Source organism: Astatotilapia calliptera, chromosome 20, assembly GCF_964374335.1.
Source record: "Astatotilapia calliptera chromosome 20, fAstCal68.1, whole genome shotgun sequence".
In the NCBI taxonomy this organism is placed as follows: domain Eukaryota; kingdom Metazoa; phylum Chordata; class Actinopteri; order Cichliformes; family Cichlidae; genus Astatotilapia; species Astatotilapia calliptera.
The window spans coordinates 32046355-32071958 of record NC_137441.1 but is presented as its reverse complement, the minus strand read 5'-3'; the positions used below and the strand labels follow the sequence as shown (position 1 = coordinate 32071958).

At 39.0% G+C, this 25604-nt stretch overlaps 1 protein-coding gene across 1 annotated transcript in view; it reads left to right on the top strand.

The window, feature by feature from the left end:
* The window catches only part of cntn3a.1 (contactin 3a, tandem duplicate 1), a 77416-nt gene that overhangs the window by 30884 nt on the left and 20928 nt on the right, over positions 1-25604 (top strand). The window contains exons 5-10 of the mRNA XM_026153117.2: positions 6311-6406; positions 14992-15195; positions 16344-16446; positions 17010-17194; positions 19600-19739; positions 23332-23461. Coding sequence (XP_026008902.1) covers positions 6311-6406; positions 14992-15195; positions 16344-16446; positions 17010-17194; positions 19600-19739; positions 23332-23461 — 858 coding nt within the window. The remainder of the gene's footprint in view (positions 1-6310; positions 6407-14991; positions 15196-16343; positions 16447-17009; positions 17195-19599; positions 19740-23331; positions 23462-25604) is intronic.

Genomic DNA, 25604 nt, shown 5'->3' with positions numbered 1-25604 from the left:
ATTTATTTGGTTTCCTCATTGGTAACTTGCAATTCATCGTCTGCAAGATAGTTGAACACTTATTATGTAGCAACTAGATAGAAAGAATTTATACTGATGAGTAACCCATCTTTCTACAGTTGAAATAATTTTTTAGTCGCTCTGTTTTTTCATTCTTCAACAGAAAATCATACAGTATAAAACTATTTACTGTAGTGTGAAGCTGTAATTACATAGCATATTATTTATTGCATCAAAAACAACTAAATGTTAATGGCAGTGCTAAAAAGTAAATAAATGGGCTGAGAAATGGTAACACAGTATAATATTTTTATAGCTTGACATCAAACTTATTACCTGGCTAGACTCATACATGGTAGTGATGCCAAACTCCACTGAATGTACTAATCTGGAACTTTAACCAGGAAACACTAATCCGCCCTTTTTCAATCTTTTCTCCAACATTAACAAGATTTAAAAAAAAAAACAGTCATCTTGGCAAGGCACATCATTATGTTATGGCTTTGCATCACATATACTATTGTGTTAGCTAATAGGATTTTATCTTACCTCGACATTTCATCTTAGTCTTCCAGAAGTTTAAAGATGCTCTTTGTTGTCAAAATGCAAAATGGGTGACACATTTGCTGCCAGCATCACATGTGACATTTGTTACTGCAATCCTAAATCCAGGTGTGAGGTGGTAGGTGCAATTTCTCTGACAATAAAAACTCTGTTATGCCTTTTGTCTAATGGCTGGGGAAAAAAATTGAGCTGCAGTTCTGACAGAGTAGTTTCACTTTTTGGTTTCTCTATAATTTCCTCTTGTTCATTACAATGGGTCACATTGAAAGAGTTAGCCCAAAAATGCAAATTCATATCCAATTTCATGGATCTGAAAACACTCCAAATAGCCTGAACCCTGCCACGGAGAAGCAAAAGGAGGTGCAGTGTGATGGGCTTGATAAGATGATGCACGTGGTGCCGAACAGCTTGGGTTGTCAGGCATTGTTGGCTTTTAGTGCGTCTAGCTCATTTATGCCCCGCTATACACCAAAGGAATACTGATCAGGACAGACTCACTCCCAGTGTGAGCTGAGCACCTCTGTTTTTTTTTCCTAATGTATGAGCCCAGAAATTTTTGAAACATAGTATTATAAATAAATAGAATATATTTATATATCCACCATACTTGCAACAGTTACAGCCTTGCAACTATTTTCTTAACAATGTGAATGCAGTAAGTAGTTCTTTTTTTAGCGTTGTGTAGCCGGTAAATTAAATCACAGTTAGATTGACAAGAAAAGTGATACACTAGTGCGTTTCGAACATTTCACATCTTTCAGAAAAAGAAATTTAAACTGCTTTACAAAGGAGAAAGAGTTTTGCACCTACATTTTATAGTGATCGGGACATTACCATAAAATGTTATTTTTAATTTTCATCATTACTTTTAGAGAATTTAGGGGGGAAAAGTTCCTAAAGGTACATTATTACTTGCTGTGCTCTAATAAAGCCCTACGACGTGGGAGAATAAAGATTTCGAAAAGTTGTATTATAGGAACTATAAGGAAAACGGCTCATTTTGTTTAATATCATTGCAAGTCCACAGGGTGTTATAATTTTTATAATTATAATATTTCTTATCTTTAATAATGTGTGATTCCTCACACTATTAACTGCATCAAATCATTCAAAGTATTTGCAAATGAAGTTGCTGTGATACACTGTCCAGTCCAGCAGTGGTAGTGGCTCTGGCAGGGCATCCAACATCCATTAATTGTACCTTTATCCTCTGAATGATCAGCTGGAGCATATCCTAGCTGACAATGGATGAAAGGCAGGGTGAAGTCAATTACACAGAGACAGACTCACACCTCTGGCCTAAATAGAGCCTAACCTACTGAGCATGTCTGGAAGAATCAACACCCAGAAACACAGGGTACGTGAGTACGTGCAAACAGCACACATAGAGCAGGTTTAAAAGCTCCTGCTCCTGCTGTGAGGCTATCAGAGCAGGTCTAGCTTTAAATGTCATCAGATAGTTGGTTACCTTTCTCACTATAATAATGTAGGAAGTTTAGGTAGATGTAAAAGTTTTGCTCCTTGCTTTTCAGCTTGCTAGCGCTGTCGTCTTAAGAATGATAATCATCCCTACGAGAACCATGGGTGTAAATCATAAAAACTGTTATATCTATCAGGATCCTTCTTTTGCTCGCGGTCAGTCGTTCTTACACTGTGCCATGTTTTGGTATTTAGTATTTATTTATTTATTGTCATTGTCAAGAACAATGAAATTGCGTTTGGGGCTTCCATACAACCCCAAAAAAAGAAGAAAATAATAAATACCCCTTAAAACCCAAGTGTACATATTTAACCCAGTGTGACTCCAATGCAATAAGACAATCCTTAGCAATAATGTTCGTAGAAATTCAGACAAAGACCTGAGAAACATGACAAAATACAACAATGCAACCCATTCAATATTATTGTACTGTGAGATATGATATCAGATATGATAGTTATCTATTTAAGAAAGAGGGGGGGGGGGGCAGGAGGGGGAAGAGAATAAAGATATGATGCACCAATGCAGACCAGTTCATTGCTATTAAGAAGTTGGATATGGTTATTGTCCGTGAGAGGGGGGCAGAGAGTTCAGGAGCCTCACAGCCTGTGGATACAGGCTGTTGGCCAGTCTGGATGTTCTGGCCTGTATAGACCTGTACCTTCGCCCTGAGGGCAGCAGTTGGAAAAGGTGGCGCGCAGGGTGATGTTGGTCCCGCAGGATACTGTGCACCCTCCTCAGACAGCGAGTGGGGAAGATATTACTGATCTCTGGCAGACTTGTTCCAATAATTCTGCCAGCTTCTTTCACCACCCGCTGGAGTGCTTGCTGATCGGTCTTGGTGCAGCTGGGGAACCACACTAGAAATCCATACGTCAGAACGCTGCTGATGGCACAGTTGTAGAAGTTCAACATCAGAGATCTGGGAATGTGTGCGCTCCGCAGTCTCCTCAGGTAGTAGAGGCGCTGTTGGGCCTTCCGTACAACTGAGGTGATATGGTTGCCCCAGGACAGGTCCTCGGTCACAGTTACCCCCAAGAATTTAAAACTGCTCACCCTCTCCACCGCCTCACTGCCAATGAAGAGAGGCAGATGGTTGTTATGACCCCTCTTCCGGAAATCTACAATGATCTCCTTGGTCTTTTTGGTGTTTAAGACCAAGTTATTGTCGTGGCACCATGACTCTAGTTGTTGCACCTCTGTCCTATAGTTTGTCTCATCATTGTTGGATATAAGTCCGAGCACTGTAGTGTCATCTGCAAACTTAACAATGAGATTGGACGCGCAGGAGGAAATACAGTCATGGGTGAAGAGAGTGTATAGCAGAGGGCTCAGAACACACCCCTGAGGGGCACCGGTGTTGACCACAAGGGTGGAAGAGGTGTTCTTACCCACTCTGACACTCTGTCTACGGTTAGTGAGGAAGTCCACAATCCAGTTGCACAGAGAGGAGTTAAGTCCCAGTTGGTGGAGTTTGGGACGGAGTTTGTATGGCCGGATGGTATTAAAAGCCGAGCTGTAGTCTACAAAGAGGAGCCGTGCATAGGTGTTCCTGTGTTCCAAGTGCTTCAGTAATGTGTGCAGCACTGTGGCGATCGCATCCTCGGTTGACCGGTTCTCCCTGTATGCAAACTGGTGCGATGGGGATGGTCCAGGGATGGTGGAAAAGCAGCTCTGATGTGTTTAATGACCAGTCTCTCCAGGCATTTGGCGGGAATGGGGGTGAGTGCCACAGGTCTGAAATCGTTCAGACATGTGACATTTGACTGTTTTGGGATGGGAACGATGGTTGCTGCTTTGAAACAGGATGGTACCAGTGAACAGGACAACGAGGTGTTATATATAGAGGTGAAGACGTCCGCCAGGTCCGCAGCACAGTCTTTTAGCACCCGGCCCAGCACTCCATCCGGCCCGGCCGCCTTCCTGGTGTTAATGCTCCGGAACACACGCCTCAGCTCATGAGTGCTCAGGACCGGAGCAGGGTCGGTTGAGGGGAGAGGGGACAGGACAGGGTCGGTGTTCTCCCTGTCAAAACGGGCATAAAAGAGATTTAGATCCTCAGCCAGAGTAGAACTGTCGGCTGAGGGTGATGGTGTTCTCCTTTTGTAGTCCGTGATAGCCCTGATGCCCTCCCAGACCTGCCTTGGGTTTGTGTTGTTCTCAAACCTGGCCTCGATACGCCTCCTGTGCTGCTGCTTGGCAGTCTTGATGCCTCTTCTCAGGTTGGCCCTGGCAGCACTATATGCCTCCTGGTCCCCGGATTTGAAAGCGTTGTTCCTTGTTCGAATAAGTTGTTGAACTCCGTGTGTCATCCAGGGTGGATTATTAGGGAACACACGGAATCGTTTCCAAGTTGTTACATTGTCCACACAGAAACAGATGTAGTCCAAGACAGTGGAGGTGTAACTGTCCAATGCGACACGATTGTCAGTGTCCTGCACCTTGAATACATCCCAGTCTGTGCAGTGGAAACAGTCCTGAAGCATCGGAATAGCATCCTGCGGCCATGTTCTCACGGTTTTGGTTGTAATCCCAGTGCTCTTGATCTTTTGTGTGTATATTGGGTGTAGCAGAAGGGAGAGATGGTCTGACAGAACACTTTGAAAATGTCTGCTGTGAAAAAAGGCTTCATGTCTGCACTCATGTAGGTGTTGAACTCCACATGACTTTCATGTCCTGTTCATGATGGATTGTAATCACGTCCATTTAAAAAAATCACTACATCACTAAAATTTTCATTTGTCCAGTTCCTGCACTAAAAAACCCCCCTAATAACTCTTGTGTGCATTCCTACATCCTGAAACAAGATTAACTAACCTTGAGTCTCCTAAACAAATGCCTTTGCTAATGCAACAGGCATGTTTTCATTCTGACACTAGCCATTATCTCATTGTATAGTCTGAGAAAAAAGCATGCCTGTGAAGTTGTGTTGTTCAGATTCTACTAAATCTCAATATATTCAGTGAAGCCGATAAAATTAGATGAAACTTGTATTTTCGGATCAGCCAGAAACGGTCATTTTTCCAGGCTTACCAGTGTTTTAAATTGCAATGGTCTTAAAAGTTTCGTTTCTGTTCAGTGTGAAATAGATAATAGATGTGAAGAAGAAGAGATTCAGTGAAATTATATCTTATAGTTATTATTTTGTTATGGATTTTTACAGTGATTACTAGCATGAATTATTATTTTTATATAATATGACAGTGTGTACTGCCTAATATAATATAATATAATATAATATAATATAATATAATATAATATAATATAATATAATATAATATAATATAATATTTTCTAGATTGCCTCAGCAGCTTGTGGTAGTATTTATGTCTTGGATGACCAGAAAGAACCTAAATGTTGCTGCATGTAATTGTCAACCATAGCTCATCCTGAGTTTAAGATGGTCACGAAGCATCCATTAAACCTGTCTGTTCCAAATGAAAAAAAAAAGTTATGATCTGCTAATTAATTTGTGAAAGCCATACAGGAGATTTTCATAAAATCATTTGTGAACCGAAACAAAAGCTCTCAGTTGTGATAACATTCTGCTGGATGCAATTTTTCCATTAGTCACAAGGTCTGAAAAGATCACGCTCTGCTTTTATTTTGCGAACGCTCATCCTACTGTGCTCGCACACAGGAGGTGTCAGTTTTGCATTCTTTCGCCCTGTTTTTGAATTCAGTCTTGATTATGTCATTATATGGCAGCTGCGTATTTGGCTGCTACGCCTGCGATATCTCCAAGAGCCGCAGCAGGCAAGAAAAGGCAAAGTGTTCAAGGATTGCTGTCTCTATTTGCTTTCTCTCAGCAGGTTGTCAACAAGTAATCGGCCTCCATACAAATGATGTTTCAGTCTTAGTCATTTAATTGTTGCTGGTCTGTGTGCAGTGGATGAAACACAGAAAGTGATAACAATACGCCGTTCCAATTAAATTCACTCATGTGTGACTTATACTTGAAGAATTGCTTTCTGCTCCAGTCAGAAGTGTTTAGGACTTTATAGAACCATGTCTGCATTTATGCAAAACTACCACCAGTATTTCACAGCAGGCATGCATATCATATAACACCGTTAAACTCTGGTCACTTGCCGTGCGCTAACTAGATATGAAATTATTGAGCAACCACATATATGAGTTGCAGTGCATTTCTTTATTTTTTTTAGCTCTATAAACACCCAGACTTGTTGTGTTTGTGTGCTTATGGCTTTCATGAAAAATGAAATGATTATTTTTGCTTTATTGCTTTTGTGTTGTGGTAAACAGACTTGGAGAATTTCAAGACTCAGAGAAGAAGTCCAGTGAGGGTTCGTGAAGGTCAAGGAGTGGTCTTGCTCTGTGGCCCTCCCCCCCACTCTGGAGGTAAGATGGACTGCTCTCAATGTTTTTTCCATTTCATTTCATTTTCTTTAAATATCCTTTAATATCCTCCTTACATAAATCTGTTTTTTTTTTCTTTTTTTTACTAGAAACGTAGAAATACTGTGGTATCATCTCTCTGATTCCTTATCTTCTCCTTTACTTGAACAAAGTGGAAGTAGTGTTTGCGTTCTCCAGCTCAGATCCCCTGTCTGTTTGTCTGTGTTTTTAAAGTCAGCGAAGTGAGTTATTTTTACTTTGGGACACTCTGGTCTGTCAGCCTGATTTTCAATGGGGGCGAGGAAAATCTTTGGCATACAGACTGGAGAGGCTGACTGCGGCTGGGGTCCCGCCAGGCTGAGTAATTGAGCCTCTCTCTGAAGATACCTTGCTGGCTTCACATCATCTGCTTTCATCTATGACATTATCAATGCGAGCTAGCATCCAGTGCTATTAACTCCTACACACCGGTCTTAAGATTGACTTTTGCCAGTAAGGCTGAATGTAATTATCCACTGCGTGGATGTAATGTTAGTGCACATGACAGAGGGTTTTACTGTAAATATAATAGTATTGTCCTGCTGCCAGTCACAGGTTAGTTAAAAATTTAATTGTGAAACAGAGGAGAGGTTTCAGGCTTACTTCGCAATACACATTAAGTCAGCTGATCAAGTTGTTTCACTAACTCATCTACATGAGGCATTTCGTAGCAGGTATAGAAGATGTGGCAGTTGTCTGGCTTGAAATGTAATCTCCACATTTTGACTTTTTTCTCAAAGTAGTATTTCAACTTTAATCTCGAAATTTCAACTCTATTCCCCAAATGAACACTGTTTATGGCCCTAATACTCTGTAGTACAAGTACGCCAAGTTTTACATCCAGATGAAGTTGCAAGTCCTTAATTTTGGGACTGGAATGAAAGACGTTGTTAAGGTGTTGGTTTTTAGACGATAACCCTCATTTATGCTACTGGGGCGTTAAACCTGCAGAACAAACGGAGCTATTTTGTCTCATTCATTTGCAAACTGAAGAGAAGGCCTATATTTGTTGTGCTATGTTTTGTGTTTGAAATGAGATGTCTCACCTTGTCGTAACAAGACAAGTTAAAATAATGAGCCATATGCACACAACTGGCAGACTTGAAATGTAATAGCTCTTTTACAGACAAGTACTCTAAGGTGTCCACAAGCCAAAATACACATTCTGAACAGCAGCATTGTCTGGAGTGTTGAGCTGTAATAGCAGTGTCATGACGGTGTCCAAAAATATTTTGGAAAAAACTGGGCACAGAAATCTTAATCCAGTAGTTTATGCATTATGTAGAAGACAGCAGCGCTTGTTTAATCAGGAAGATATGCATATTTGTCTCGAGTTTCAGCTACAGCACCATCTGTAGTAAAATCACCTGCCCAATGTCTCACTGTGAGTGCTTTGACTACCTTTTGTGGGCAGTCTTCTCTTTGGGTAAGAGGACAAAAATGAGGTTTTAATTAATCCTGACTGACGTCTCCTTGTACTGATTGTATGTACAGTCACCTAATCAAAAAGACATTTACATTCATTTACTTAAAAAAAGGTATCGATATGAGTCACATACAGAAGTATAGACTTCAAGCTTTAATTCATGGGGCTTTACAAAAAACTTGCATTAGCTATTTAGGAATTACAGTCATTTTTGGTTACAGACCACATTCATACAAATTCAAATTTAATTGGACTATTGCCTGACAAGCAATTTCATGGCCAGGTGAGGTCTGGTCCCTTTCACTGGTATTTCATGACAAATGAGCACATTCAAAGTATTGAATTTGTATTTTATAACTTTTCACTGTAATTTTAAATATTAGACCTAAAGAGCTGGCAGAACAAGTGAGGGAGGCAATTATTTGGCTTAAAAGAAACCCCACAAGATGGGAAAATAAAACTTTGGGAGTGACTAAATCAACAGAATGTTTTACATTCTTAAAAATAATAAACAAACCTCAGTAACATCTAAAAGCCTTAGGTAGCACAGAATAGGAAGTCCAGATTATATATATATATATATATATATATATATGTATATATATATATATATATATATATATATATATATATATATATATATATATATATATATATATATATGTATATATATATGTATATATATGTATATAAAATTATGTCTGCACTGAAAGTCTGCACTTGAACCATACAATAATTATAATACATAATCCAGCTTTATTTACATTAACAGCAGCTGAGAGTTTCACTCTCACAATATGCGAGATACGTGAGAAATCTTACAATATGTGCACCTTTTAAAAGCTTTTGGAACTTGGTAATTTTTCTTCGCATGCGTAGAGTGTTACTCTTTTAGTTTCACAGCTTTTGTAAAAAAATAGATATATGTATGTTATGCCTTATTTTTATTACGAGTGAAGAAATACATTGTTTTTACTTTTAACTAACAGATGGTGAAATCAGCAGGGGTTTCTGTACTGTACTCTGTACTACTTCTGTACTCATCTTTGTGACTCCGCTCCCATTTATCACCAGGGTACCATTTCATTTGAATTAGAATCCGAAATATAACATCTCTGATTATAAACTCCTCTGCATGACATTCAGAAGGTTCTCTAGTCTTCTGATGTTTCACTTTGTTCAAGAACTCCAGCTGCTTTGTTGTGACTGTGATCTCGGATCTTGTGACAACATCATTTTTCATAGATGTTTGCTAAGATGAGTGCCAGCATGTTTGGCTAAAAAAAATTACTAAATCATTGGAGATATGGTGGTGGTGATGTGGGGGGTTCCTTCAGGCAAATGTAAATAGATTTATTCTGTGATTCTATTCAATAATTCATGTTGATATTGTATGTCAATTTTTCCCACATGCAATCTTTTTTAGATAAACTCCATACGCCTTTCTTACTCTTTCCTACGTGACGCCCATCATTTGGGACTGGAGTCCTGAAGCGATTGTTGTCAGTGTGTTACATTGTACCAAGCCCATATCTGTCACATCCAGTCTCATACAGAGTCTTTACCTACTTTTAAAAAGGAATGATAAGTAGATGCACAGCAATGGCATGACCCATTTTTTTAAATTAAGCTAAATGCAGTCTACCTACCTACCTACCTACAAATTCCCTTTGCATGGGCCCCAGCCATACAGCCCTAGGAATCCGCTGATGATGATCTGGCAACCCTCAGTCACCAGGGGAAATGTGTATTCCCTAAGGGGTTGGTGACCAGTTGCTGGAGGCTGATGGCAGCTGCCATGTGAAATAGGTTGCAAAAAGGGGCTAAACAGAGGTACAAGACGGAGCACCACTACACAAAAACTTGTTTGCCTCGGCATACTGCAACATGTAGTTGAATGATAATTGTGGCAAACAAGAGAAACTACTTTCTGGTGCAGCCTCCAAGAGCCTCAGTCTATAAATGGCATGGATAAATAACAAAGCAACATAGCTCACGAAATAATTAGCAGTCACTAAGTGAGAGATAGTAAGGCTTTTATGTACAACAGTTAACAAGCCAAGTACTGGGATACACTAACCACTAATGCATTAACACAACACATAAGATGAGGCTTTCAGGCAAGCTGCCCACTCTAAATCACAGCTACCCTGAATAGTGTGGTGTGGGCTATCATTTAATGAAGTGAGTGACGACATGGAGCAAGCCTGAGTACTGGGGCAGCAGTCTATTCAGTCTGGGTGGAAGGTTGGATGAAGGAAGGAGTAGGCGGAACAACTGGCTGAATAGGAACCAAGTGGAGACACCAATTCAGCACACACGCTATTTTTTTTTTACTGAACAAAACAGGCTTTATTAGAATAATTGGTGAAGAAGTGCACACACCCAAGGCTGCACCAGCTAAAGTAATTATCGTGGTTTTATAAACATGTCAAATGGATGAGCACAATTTTTATGTTAACATTTGTTTTGCCTATTTATTAATTCCTCAACAACTAACTGCAACAAAGAACCTGCTGGATAAAAGCCATTAAACATTTCTTGAAAAGTTTCTATTTTGAATATAATAATACTCCAAAATAATGTTGAAGTAACTCGTAACTCTTGCTAGAACAGGCATCTTTCAAGTAAACAGAAATTAATTTTTTGGTTTTCTGATAAATTTCTAAACTGCTGCTGAATGAAATAAACACAATCAAATAGAATGCGGGACATGTCTTGTGATAATGTGAAACAGAGGGATCTCCAAAAAATCCAATTTTCATATTAAGTGCTTTCAGACTGTCACAACATAATTTTATAGTGGTGTAATTGCTATACTTGGTCAAATTCATTTCAGCTGGGCCAGTTTGTTTCGCTGCTGTTTTCTTTGCATTTGTCCAAACCAGTAATGTACAAATAGACTGATAGCCGTTCTAGAGGCCTTGCCCAGTGCCTGTTATACTCTATTTTCTGGCAACGTTTTGTCAAATTCAGCTGTCATCATGGATAATAGCGATTGACGGAGATGTTAAGATGTGCTATAGGATGAATCACCTTCAGTTTTATGACATATTCGCTGAAAGGGTAGCTCACAGTATGCATGAATGCTTACACATTCATACATATCCACACACGCCCACACATTCTCGTCTTGGTTCGGCTGCTCATTTTCACTGCATGGCTATATTGTACCTGATCTAGCTGTTCAAATTAGATTAGGTTCACTGGAGAAATTTGGTTTGATCTTGTCAAATATATATATATAAAAAAAGATTATTTAGAATAAAAGAAACAAAAACTTGAAAATTGGTAAGGTCTGAAAAATGAATATGCAAAGACATATAATGGGATGCTCTATGGCTCTGTGGCTGTATTGTTTTTCATCTGATACAGAAAATCCTGACTGGCATTTAAATAGACTGCCATAGTGTTGGAAAGTAAGGCATGTTCTCATAAAGGGTGACAGGACATAATTCACGATCAGCAAAAAATGTGGTCTTGGACACGGATCTGCCTCATCTCTCCTGTAAAGGATTTCAGTGCCCCATGCATGATTCAGGAAGCCATTATTTCACTTTAACGACGCCTCGAAACCCTTCAGACCGCAGCAGGAAGTAGTGTGGTGCAGCCAGGATGTTCTAAAGCTGAAAGAGAGTGTTGATGCACGTTTCGAAATGATCGAAATATTGTCAAGTGTCCAAGAGGGGCTCCGACATAATTCTTTCCCTGTGCTGCACTGTATTAGCATTAGACGTCACTCTGTATCATCTTTTGCTTTGAGACAGTTTGAATGGCTGTTCTGGTTAGTCCAGGACCTAATGCATCTGACCTCCTTTCCCTAATGGAAATGGGCCTTTCAGATTTACTCAAGGCTGAAATCACTTGTTTTGTCAACCCAGTGCATCTCGTCCAAAACAGAGGGGGCTCGCTGGCTAGTAACAGCCCACATTGCTTGCAGGGATTTTTCCCGTGTGCATGACCTAAGCCTTTTCAGTGAGCTTTTGTATTATGAATACAGAGAGGAAGCCATGGTTGATGGTTGTTTCTGTTGAGGTAAAAGATTTGTGAGAGTAAACTTTGACACAAAGTTGAGCATGTACTTTTCTTTGATATAATACACACTTGTGCAAAAACCCACTCTTGATTCAGTATGTCCTTGGCCTGTCATGTTCCATTTCTCTTTCCTCTTCTCAGATCATTAAGGGGGAATTGATGCTGCCTGTTCATTATACAAAGGCTAAATGGAAACAAAATGAAAATCTGCCACTCACTGTCAGTCATGATTGCATTATTCCATTACTGCCCATCCATAGTAGGCTCTTAAGTCAAATCATAAGATACAGCCAATGGTGCTTTCCAATTTCTATTTCCTGCTTCCTTTTCTCACCATAAATCTTTAACTAACCAATTAGTAATCTCTTATTTGCTGTTCACTGTGTCACGCTTTGCATCTACAGAGGGTATTGTTTCAAAAACAGACATTAAATATACATGGAAATGCCTGGATGAGAGCTGGCATGTATTATTTATGAGAGAGGAGGATATTTCAATGATTCCCTTTGCGGTTTGAATGGATAGAGCTAGAATTTATGTTTGGTAAGTCATAGAGGCTAGGAGATGCCTTAAAAGTGAAGTGCTATGGCTATAATTAAATGATTAGTTCAATGTTATGGGAAATACACCTCTTTGCTTTCTGGCAAAGAGTTATGAGAGAAGAACAATCCCACTCTTAAATATAAGCGTACAGTCAGAAGGTTGTTAGCTTAGCTTTGCTAAATAATTCAAAATACAAGTTCAATTCAATTCTATTCAGTTCAATTTTATTTTTATTTATATAGCACCAAATCACAACAGCAGTCGCCTCAATTGTAAGGTAAAGACCCTGTAATATTAGAGAGAAACCTCAACAATCAAACAACCCCCTCCGAATAAGCACTTGGCGACAGTGGGAAGGAAAAACTCCCTTTTAAGAGGAAGAAACCTACAGAAGAACCAGTTGGGGGCAGTACTTGTTTTTGTCTGAATCAAGTTTTTTAAAAATATGCACCTGTCCATATTTCTGTTATTCACTAATTACTGACTATTTCATGTATTTAATTTTTTGAAACATGAGGTAATATGTATGGTGGTAACAAATTCCATGTACATTATACAGTATGCTCAAAAGGTAAATCCAAAGAAGAAGCCACACACCAAGGCCAAAAAAAGAGGGCGCTTACACACATGATTTTACATACTGTAAAAATTATTTCTCATATTGGAGTTCTGGGCATCACTGACACATTCTTGGAGAGAAAGGTGTGATTGAAATATGTGGTCCAAGTTTCAATCTGCAGTTGTGTTGATCACAAGGTCAGGCTGTCCTTTACTCCTCCAATGCATATAAAAATCTGCTCTGTGCTTGGTAAAAAGGGAACACCTTCACATGCTCATTATACAGGAACTCAAACAAAAACTCACTTACAGGGTCACAGGAAAGAGGCTGGCATAATTACAGGGAATATAAAACAGACTAAGTTAGTGTAAACATTTCTAGAAAGGTGTTAGTTAGGAATGTTCTCAGAGGTACTCTGACCAAAGAAGCGACAGATACTACTTTAAAAGTGCCTACAACACACAGTATGAAAACAGATGTGCATTTTTTATAAAGTGCTGAAAGTTGTTTTATGTCTTTGCTTATATTTATTTACCTACATATTAATAGAAATTGGCTCAGCTTTCATCAGTTTCTGTGATGATTGTCTTTGCTGGTTTTCCAACTCCTTAAAAAACTCTTAAGCTTAAAACTCTTGAAATTCTTCCCTTCTCCTGGCAGTTTTTCACCTTAATAACTCTCTTAAGGGCTAAGATGCCATTATCTTTACCTGGATTTCCTAGCTGTGTACAGGGATTTTTTGAAAATGTCATAATTTTAGGATTTTTCTTTGCATTTTACCACTCAGCTCTCAGATTAGGGCCCTACAGGTTGCATCTGGCGAGACGTCAGGCCAGTTTCCTGTGACTAGGAGTTAAAGAAGAGAATGCAGGTGACCAGGGTAGTACGAATAAAATAATCAAAGCTGTTACACACGTTGTCAAGATTATGATCTCTGTATCACTTTGTGATCTGCAAGGTTAGCAGTAATATGCCAAAGCCCACACATCCTCTTGACCCCTAATGAGCAGAAGTGAAGAATACTGAGTCAGTAGATGAGTGTCCGACTCACATCTCAATTATTCCCTGTACTGTAGTGCAGAATCATCACTTAGACAAGTTTTTACCAACAGCCAAGATTGCTTTTGGGAACAGGGATGCAATATGGTCCAGAGCAATCTATCCTAGTGTCAATATGTCAAAACACCATCATTCCTTTTTTATAATGTTGCTGATTGTTAGTGCAAAGCCTCTCTGACTGCACTCCATTTGGTTGATAGTACTGGGAGGCTTTTCCAGAAGCTTGTTATCATGGATGATGAATAGTAGACGAGGTGGCACAATACCAAATAACCAAATCTGTAATAAATTGGTTTTATTGGGCGTTGAACTGTTTTTTTATGCAGGAGGTGCAGCTTAAAGTTTGATTTAGGGCCTTCCGTAGCTACATAACAACCACAAGGGGAGATGCTTTTTTTTCTGTGTACATCCACTGTTGCTTAATTGAATTCTTATTGGATTATAAATCCCAGAAAGAAAAGGTTAGTCAAATAAAGAACAGGAAATAAAAATTAAACAGCATACGTAAAATTAAGGATGGTCCACTTACAGTTGAATTTTACTTTAAGCTGGGTTTAAATCGGGAAAACTCACTTATTATGTGTTATTATGGATTCCTATGACAGAATTCTTACTCTCTGAATAGCAAATTATTCATATTCACAGCATCATGACTTCAGATTAGTGGACGTATGAAACTTTTACCATATTGAGGACATTTATTCAACAGTGAGTAAGAGTAATTGCGCTTCAATTATAAATTGTGTTTTTAATCAAGGAAGGCTGGTGCTCAGTCCAATCCACTAATTGCTTTATCCCTGAAGGCATCCACTTACCCTCTGAAGTGACGAGGCTGCTGATGAAGCACACATTATCTGTATATGGGTGTAGGCGATGCTCAAACACAGCATGTGTTTTTCATCTGCTGCTTTTTGATTGCGTTCACAGAACTTAGCTTCACATGGATCTTCAATGAGCACCCCTCGTATGTCACCCAGGACACGCGGCGATTTGTGTCCCAGAAGACGGGCAATCTCTACATCGCGAAAGTGGAACCCTCTGATGTGGGGAATTACACCTGTGTAGTCACCAACACGGTCACCAAAAGCAGCGTTGAAGGTCCACCAACACCTCTGGTCCTGCGCGTTGATGGTATGAAAGAAGCTATTTACTAAAAATACACACAGGGACTGTGTTTTGAGACATGTAAAATTGAGAAAGGCTTTTTTGTTTTTTAATTAAATTATAATTGACTTTCATTAAAACTTGGCAATTTTCACAGCCAAGTCTGAGAGTGTTTTCAGAGTGTTTTGATATTCTCTGATCTGATTGTTGAAAAGATGGAAACACTATTGTCAAAGTCAGATGAATTTATTTTTATACATTCCAGGCACGGCAACCTCTTTGCACTGTGCATTTCATGATGTTATTTTAGAAAGTGGTAAATGAATCTTTTTTTAAAGTAGTTTTAAAGTTAATCTAGAATGCCTGCACATCTGAAAACTGGCCTTTCAAGAACAAACTCTTTATTGTCATTACACAATATTTTCTTCCCATGGTGCACAAAAGCTTAAGTAGCATAAATACAAATATAGAATACAATATACAAATACGATATACTGACATGTATTAAAAAAGTGTGTGATACCATTAAGGAATTGGTAAAGTAATTCTGTCACTGTTTAAGGTACATATACTTTTCTCAGCTTGACTAATTTGCACAACGTTACCATCACATAGAAATTAATGTCATTGTTTTTAGATTAAGAGATGATGGCAGGATAAGTAAGAGGTGTTTACAGTGAATATGTAAAAGGAGGTCAGCCCACCTACATAGCAATATATGCACTGTCCTGGGGTCACTCGTTTGTGTCTATATTTTTAACATGTTGTACAAAAACAGTATACATTTTTATTTTATTTAGTTTTCTTTCACAGAATGTGTTTTTGTGTATAATTATACAAATTATATGTGCAACAGTACTTGTTTTGGATGAAAAATACATGAGTGTAATCATTTCTATCATTTATGACTTTGACTTGACTCATTAAGTTAAACGTTTTCACTGTGCATTTATAGAAAATAATTGAAATTTAAATCTACAAGCCAACAAATGCAATCAAAAACATCTCCCAGAGTGAGATGTAGAAGTTCTTAGAGCCCATATACAGCATCATCACATAGTGATCTAAAGTATGTTTTGATTTTCTTTCATTGTGACCTTTTCAGTCCTTAAGCTGAAAGAATCCCCCCTCATATATGTGAGGCATCTCTCCCTTTTTTCTCTCTGTAACTGCAGGTGTGATGGGCGAATATGAGCCAAAGATTGAAGTGCAGTTTCCTGAAGTTGTCCCCGTTGCTAAGAGCTCCACTGTCAAACTGGAATGTTTTGCACTTGGAAAGTACGTCCCGCTGTGAATTGTTACGCCACTTTCATAACTACACACTGAGCTGTTTGCTTTGCCATTGTAAGCTGCATGGTAAGAGCAAAAAAAAAAAATACTCTTCTTGTTTCACAGACTGTAAAGAAAAGAAACACTCACAACTTCATGTTTCATGTTATTTCTACTTAAAAGCACTTTATTGCTAATATTCATTATTCTTTCTCATATATTAAGTGAAGGTAGATCTCAGTAATATACCAAAATACTCATTGGCCATTTTTAGTTTTGCAGCTCTAATATTTGAAAGTTGCTTTCAAAGACATTTTTGAAATGCATAAATTTGTATAATTGAAATTGTGCAAATTCAATAATTGTAGAAAGATTTTTAAATTCTACACATAATATTTGTACAAGCCTTCTTCATTTTTCTGTCACAAAAAGGTGGCTCCATATCCATATAAGTCAAATAAACAATCAACAACCAATGAATATATTAGCATGGACTGTCACCAGTTTATTATGTTAAACACCAGTGTTGATATATGTTGTTTTTGCGTGTGTGTGTATTTTTGTGGTTTTAGCCCTGTGCCAACAATCAGCTGGAAAAAAGTGGATGGAGCCTCCTTTACCAGGAAGGTGGACATAAATAAAGCCAGTGGAGTTTTAGAAATCCCTTACTTCCAGCAGGAGGATGCCGGGATGTACGAATGTGTGGCAGAGAACAGCAGAGGAAAAAACTCGGTGAAAGGAAAGCTGTCTTATTACGGTGAGCAGGAGCGCGGTTTGCCTGTGTTTGATCTCAAACTTACCTTACTTCACACCTCTCAGAGATTAAAAAAATATCTCATGCCTTCAACCTGTCAGTCTTCTTCCTCATATGTCATGTAGTTTCAGAGACTTTTACCAAATCCTTTACCCACTGATTCATAACCTTATTTAAACCTCTTCAGAGGTTCACTGCTCTGAAGTATGATTGAAAATCTTTCGAACAGGAGTGCGCCATTGGCGTGGAGTGTAACAGAAAGTTTTATATGTTGTCATGCAATCTGTGGTTTTTATTAGAGCCTGTATACAACTGCATCATATAGTGGGATGTGGTAGTAAATTAACCTATTACCAGTAGTACAGTTCAGACAAGCTCCTTATTGAGCCAGCAGGTAAGACGGGGCACACAGATTTATACCACCTTTCAGAGAGGCGTGATTTTTCCTTCACCACACTGGACTTATGGACCATATTCTGAAAAAGCTTTTAGCAGTCCTTGATTAAGTATTTTTATGGCTTTTCTCTCCATTATTTTGCAGTTTATGCATTGATGATATCTGCCCACGAGTCCCAATAGGGATGTGCTTGAGTGAAATCATCAAATCCAGATTTTTCTTTCCTGTGAAGGAGGATGTCTTTGATATGATAATAGGGTTTTTTTTTTTGCAGGAGCTGTGGGTTAGATGAAATGCTCACAGTACCTGTTGGTAGGCTGAGGACTGAATATGCATTACTCCAAGCAGTAGCATGGCTGACAATGCTTAAAATAAGTAAAATGATCAAGTGTTATGGTCATGTTCTAAACAAGGTAGTGATTTTTCAGCAACTTATAGCTAGAGCGCTGGCCTCTGTGCCTCATCTCAGCTACAGTTGTGGGGAAGTCATGTTTCTCTTTGTAAGATTTAAGTCGTGTCTCATCTCAAAGCCCCACAGATTGACCAGCTGCCAGGTGATAAAAATCAGTAATCTCATTTTAAAGTCCCATAGACAGGGGCTTGTGGGACATCCATCAACTCTGCAGAAGAATAGAAGAATCAATACGGGGATGTGGAGCTAGTGACAACAAAACAGAACGAGCACAGTAACAATAAGGGTCGGCCTCTCTCCTTTCATTCCCCGCTTAATTGTCCTTCTGCAGTTCCAGGGGGTTTTAAGTAATCAGATCATGGTTTACTGCATTCGAATGGGCTCAGTCTCAATCAGATTGACTTTGTGTAGAAGTCACTTGCATGGCTTCTTCCATTCCATTATGTTATCTCAGACAACCTCATTTGTAATGTTGTTAACAGGCTGTCATGCACTCCTGTTTCTATAGTCACACATTTTCAGTACTTTGCACATTTACCATACTAAATGTACTTCCCTCTATCAAAATGATCATTAAAATAACCATTTGATAACAAAATATTATCGGATCTCTACTGAACAGGAAATGCACCCATAGCTACTCATATTGCTTTACAAAGAGTTGTATTCACAGACACAATAGTCCATAAAAGCAGCCATCCTTTCTTCCATATAAAGATTTGTTGTTTGTTTGTCTTTTATGTTATTAAACAGCAGAATTTTTTTATATGGCAGTAACCCCACCCCTATGCTAAGGTTCATAAAATGCGGTACAACTAATTTATATTGATTGTCTTATTAAATAATCACATTTTGATCTGAAATGACACCATTTATAAAACACTGTATTTTAAATGGAAAATGATTGGCTGAAGTTGCTGTATGTGGGTGAGGAGCTCCTTTGCAAAAAAAACCTCCTTGGCACTGAATGTGCTATAGGTGCTAATACTTTATGATATTATTATTATTACATTATTAAAGTAGCACACCTAATCAAGCCTGACTGACTCTCATTGACCCTGGCAGGGTGTCATGCATTTGCGTGGGTGCTTCCTGGGGTCCATAAATCTTATATAAGGTGCTGGCTATTTGTGCGGCAGGAAAACCACCATTATGTCTTTAAATTGATATGACAAGTGTCAAAAAGTCACTTGCCTATGTTACCAACTGCACTGCGGAAAGCAAAGAAGCAGAGAGCCATTGTTAGTGTCAGTGAACCCGCATCTTTTTAAACTTCTACACTTTACCGTGGATGGTCTCACCTATTCACTATTGATTTTTCTCTGTGCTAACCTTATAAAGCATTACTTATTTATATATTTTCCATGTCGAGGTCAGCTTCAAGTTAATTAGGAGTACATTTATGATTTGTGCCCTTGAATGCTTTTTAAAGAAGTAATTGCCGTGCTTGGCTAATTCATAGATTTTTTTTTCAAATTCCGCTGCTTGAGGTAATGCTAAGGCATGTGTTTAGGTATAAAGTGTTAATTTAAAAAAAAATATATATATATATATATATGTGTGTGTGTGTGTGTGTGTGTGTGTATTTTGACTTTCTAGCTGCACCTCACTTTACTGAAAAGCCTCAGGATGTACAGAAGACCATTGATGAGACTCTGGTGTGGGAATGCAAGGCCAGTGGCAAACCAAAACCCTCGTACCGCTGGCTGAAGAATGGAGAGCCTCTGGACCCCATGGAGGTAAAATGGATTTCTTCCTAAACTGAGATTTCTTACATTGCTGCAAAGACACATAAAAAAGCCAATTCCCTCCTCTGTGCAGCACTGGCCCCCACAAAAAAGCACAACAAAAATAGAAAGAAACAAATGAAAAATAAATTAAAATAATACAAAATGGGTAAAAAAAAAAAAAAGAAAGAAAAGGATCTTACCTTTGATCACAAAATCAGTCTGAAACAAAGAAGCATCACCTTTTCAGACTGAATTGTCAAATTAACTTTGGCTGAATTGTCAAACACTGAAGATTCTTTGAAACAAGATAATCAAATGATAACTCTACTTTCATGCCAGAAAATCAGTTTAAAATTGTGGTTGTGCAAATCACTTGCTGGCCAAACTCCTCTGCTGTTTCAGGTGGTTGGTTGTAAGACTTTGCAACATAGCAGCAAAAAACAGAACAGTTTAGCTATCCTGCTTTTTTATTTTTTCATCTACACGTTTTAACCACACACATAATAAACATGCACTGTGTGCTTACTTTTCTCCTTAGATTTGGTTCCATAAAAGATGCATTTAATTACCAGCATAAAAACATACTAATTTGTCCTCTCCACCTCTAATCAATACCAAGTAGTACGAAGGTGTGCTTTGAAAACAAGCACATTAAGACTACTGAAAGACTGAAGTATATAGGCTAGTAGTTAAATGGTATTGTTATTGTTAGCAGCATAGCAATATTTCTTTTTCCGTCAACAGCCCTTAACCAGTTCATTGGGTGGAGATGAACGTAATTTAATGTGTAAGATGAAAGATGATAAGATCACAGCAGATTCCTGCAGTAACACGCAGTGCATCTTGGTTAAAGGATGCACTGCGTGTTACTGCGCTGTTTTGCTGGGATTCACTTTGCTTCGAAGCAAATAATGCTTCCAACTCATAGGCTTGTACTTGGCAAGAACATGTCAATTTGAAATGCCTCTATTTGCTTGGGACTAAATTTGGCATCAAACGTGTGTGTGTATGTGCCGGGGGTGGGTGTTTGTATGTGTTTTGCAAAGGAGCCAAAGTGATGCCATTTTCTGCCTGTCATCAACTGGGGACTTTGTCGACAATTTAGCGCTCAATCTCACTCTTATCTGCAACTCTCAATTTTATCATTAAGTCTCTCCTCTCTGGGGAGGGTGAGAAATGCCTTATCATCCAAAGTGCATTTCACATTTAGGCAATTTGCCTTGTTTTGTGTTATTGTGCTGCTGGAGTGAGTGTGCTTTCTGCCTAAAAAGACCAGCTCTAGAGAATCACAGTCACCGATTGTGTCAGAATTTGGGCTGGGTGTAATGGGCTCAAAACTGGACAGTTCCTATTTAGTTTGGACATGCTTTTAAAGGGGGGGCTGGTGGGGTTTTGTTGTCTGGAACTGAGATAGGTACCCCAAATATGTGACACTTTAATTTAAGAGCTTAATGTCAACACACAAGCACCAAGGAAGATTACGTTTTTGCCATTATGACACCAAAGTATTAATCTGCAAAGTCTGTATGAGGAGCAGCTTAAGTCTGAATCTGTAAAAATAGGCAATATTATTTGAAACATTTTATCTCTGAGCCATTTCAAGTTTTATTTATTTGAAAGCCCACACATGCTTAACCACAGGAAGCCCTTATCATTCCACATGTGCATTTGCAGCATTGATTAGTAAATAACTGTAAAACTTCCTTTGGCAGGTAGCCAAGGTAACATATTCTCTGTACATGTGGCTATATTAATGAGGTGGGGTGTTACCATTTTCAAAATGCCACCGTCAACCGCGGCAACAGTAAATCAATTTCCAAACCCAAAGGTCAGCAGTGTAGAAGGAGAGGGAGCAGGAGGGGAAGGCCAAGGGGGCCATTTGTTATTCCTCATTAGAATGGATCAGTTCTCTCTCCCTCCTCTCTGTCTCAGCATCCTCGGCGCTTTCTTTCTCTTTCTTAAGCTATCTTTCAAGCTTTTTCCTCCCTCTCCACCTCATTTTCCGTCTGTTCCAAGGGAATTAAATGGCGCAGAGGAGAGCTGTCACTTCAAAATGTCACCCCGGCAAAACAAGAACCCACTCATGCTTGTACTTTTTTCACTACACTACCAGCTCCGCCTTTTAGTTACATACACGAGAGATGGTTTCTCTGCCTACGACCCTCAAAACCTGCTACGTGCCTTCCGCAGTTCTAATGGTGTAGTTGCATACCTGCGACAGTCTAGCTACTATAGGTGAGCGATAGGATCACTACAAGATACAGAGAAAGCAGCAACAAGGTGCCCATGACTTAACTTTTCAGAGCTCAGTTTGATAAAGTGTTCATATCAGACAGGAGTCAAGCATAATTAAAGATGCTGATAAAGTAGACAATGCCACAATTTGTCTTCAGTGCTAAGGAGATTGTGATAGAGCTACCACTAAGTGTCAGGGTACAGAATAGTGCAGAATGGCACCAACCTGTGCTTTTATGGGTTCGTAAGTGCACAGCCCTGGGCTTGTGCACTGTGTAACCTGAAAAGAACCATCTATCATCTATTCAAAATCCTCCCTCTCTTTGTGGTCCTCTCCCTCTCTCTTTATCATTTTCTTTTTTCCTTGAATACACATACATGCACCCAGCCGTAGCCAAATTTATGGGACTGCTTATTTTCCACCTGGAAACTGCTGGATGCATCAACACCCAGGACATCCTCTGGCGGTGGTTTTAGTTGCTAGGTCAGCCATGTCTCTTATCTTGTTACTAGTCGTCAGAAAGAACTCTATTTGAAAGTCCTCTGCGGTGTCACAGACTGACGTTAAGGGACAGTCCTTGTCTTTTCAAGTGCCAGTGCTGTAATGATTCCAGACGACAGACAGACTGACGGCAGGACCCTCTGGACTACTTTGTCAGAGGCATTAAAAGGTCCAGCTACACTCTATGGAAAGATCAAGGGCAAGAACAATGAGTGCTGCCACAATTAAATTGGGGTAACTATAAAACGGGAGAAACAAGAGGTGCCAAACCTTGTAAAGGTCAAACGAGCAGTGGAAAGTGAAGAACTTTGTATCAGTTTTATTACGAAGGTGTTTTTGAAGGTATATGTATTCATTTTAAAACAATTAATAGCATTGTATATCTATATCTATATATATTTATAAACTAGGTCCTGAGTATTTGGTGGAGTAAAAAAAGAGTCAGCAGCAAGTTTGATGTGCTTGATTTTAATTATTGTTCTGTAATGAATATTAATTAAATCTCTCAATATAGCTCTGCCCAATGTAAATCTTTTCAGTCTAGCACTTTTACTGTATCATATACTTATTAAAATACTAATTTTACCGTTAGAGACGTGCTGTCAAGTTCTCCTCGGTTTCAGTAAAACACCAGTTGAAGTGCAGAGTACGTGGAGTACCAGAATACCATCTACAAAGATGGTGGTCCTGATTAGATGCGAACCTTGGAGTGTACTGGGGCATATTTTGCACCTGAGGCAAGAACCTTCAGTTGCTTCCTCGAATATTCTCTAAACTTGTTTGTTGTCTGGCTGTTGAGCAGTTTTCATTTCAGATCATTTTAAGTATTTGATGCATGCATGTGTGTCTTTCTCTCTCCAACAGGACAGAGTTCAGGTGAATAATGGAGTTCTGACAATCAGCAGCTTGAACCTGGCTGACATTGGCATGTTCCAGTGCGTGGCAGAGAACAAGCACGGTCGAATCTTTACCAATGCCGAGCTGAGAGTTGTAGGTAAGACCAAAGATAGAAAGCTGTTCATTTGTCTAAATTAACAAAACAGAATTTAACCCAAGGCTATATCTCTTATACCTGCTAGAATAAAAATGCTAAATACATTTTTCCAGTAACATTCTCCTTTTTTACTCTTTCAGAAAAGTCTTTGCAATACAATAAATATGAGTTTTCTTCACTCTGTGAAGGAGACTGAGGAAAAAACACAATTATTTCTGAAGTTCTGTTGCCAGTAGTACTCTAGCTCTGTGCACATGACCTTATTTGATGCTTGTCCATGCCTAGCAAGGCCGAAGTGACTGACATGTTTACTGGACTGAGTGTTTGTGTATACCAGGATAAAACAACTATATGTTGAATAGTTATATATTATGTTATTCAAATATCATCAGGCAGAGTTTTCAGCTAGATCGTCAAGAGGCACATGATAAAATGGCTTGTTTCAGACAGATGATGACCTTAGAGGGTGCACTGATACCAAGCATAACATAAATAAGAACAACTTTTTACTGTCAATTATGCAAATATGCTCATTATGCACAGTTTCCAGAATATTACCAGAAAACCTCCACTTCTTGTGAAGTTCATGGATCACATGCGTTTGTGTTTTTGATGTATGGTTACTTTCGGTAGATGCAGTGTAATTATGGAAGATGAGGCATGTCTCAAAGTACAGCTGCAGTAGCTGACACAATATGCAGTGTATACTGTAGAGTTAGAGTAAAAGGCTTTTGGTTTGGAGAAATTGTCAAAAGGCAGGCACATAATTGGCAACAGGAATTCTGGTCAACAGGTAAAGGTAGTACAAAACAAACAAGATGCTGAAATCGTCTGGGTACGAAGAGCTGAAAAAATATATTCCATATCTTGTCTGGTATACTTACTCATTTGGCTCTGCACATTTGGGCTATTGTTTTGGAAACAGAGTGAATCCTTTTCCTGCAAACTGCATTTTAAGTACTTTGGCGTGTGAGTTTGACGCAATAACATTTGTAAAACTCTCAGGAGCAATGCCACGGCTCGACAGATGAGGTTTAAACGCTTTCTGTTCAGAAACATATCTAACGCTGACAGTCAGCTGAACATAAAGTAACTGCAAGAATGCAGACAGGGTTGATGATGTAAAGGTCACAGAGCCGCTCGGCTTAAATGTTTGGTGCGAAGGTCTAAAATTACTGTAGCAGTAAAACAGTCACCACACAAGAGCTTGGCCACTAATTGTCAGCGATTACTAATACCTAATGCCAATAACTTGTTGTATTGTCACAGAAAGTTAACTGGATTTGCATATTGCATCAGAAATATAATGAATAATTAATAAATAGTTTCAGTTATAAGACATCTAAATATGTTGGAAACTTGAGTAGGTGGATTTGTTTATAATTAACTATGTTAAGCTTGCCTGGCTAATTAAATTCAATTATTATTATTGCTTTTTCTCTTTTCTCAAGTAGAGAATATGACAGACATTGGTCTACGCGACCTGCTTTTAAGTTACCCATTATAAACAGATTGTACTGAAAGTCCCGAGGTCATATAAACCACCCATGTAAACAGAGAAAACGAGGAAGACAGAAACTCTTGGCTTGCTTTTCACACAGAGTGTCAAGAAATAATTGTGAGGGGGCAATATGTGCATAGGTGCAAGCGTACATTGTTGTATAGTGCTGCATACGCACGTGCACCGGCATATGTTGGCAGGTGCTCAGCCATGTCACTGGCGCCAGGCTGTGTATTCACTTTGAAGAGCTTTCTGCTGAGTAGTTTCGCATACAAAACAGCTCCGGACGACGGCGCCTTAGTAATTAAGGCCTAAAGCAACAGCAGCAAAGCCTCCCTCTTGTTTTACATTCGCTCGTTTTGCTTCAGAGTCCCGCGGTTTTATCTTTAATGCATAATGTCGTCCCAAGGAAATCTGGAAAATCACTTTCTTTTCAAATAAAATGTCCCACGTCTGTTCTCCTGCATTTACGGATGCATTACAGTGGATATGTGTGTGTTGAAAGAAAAGGATGTGAGAGCTGACCTGCCTAATGGATTTAGTGACCTGCGTGTTTTAGGAAGCTCAGGCACTCTAGCTCTTCCACCTTGCTCATCGGTCTCTTTTTCTCCCTTTCCTTTTTTTTACGCCTCTCTTGTCTCC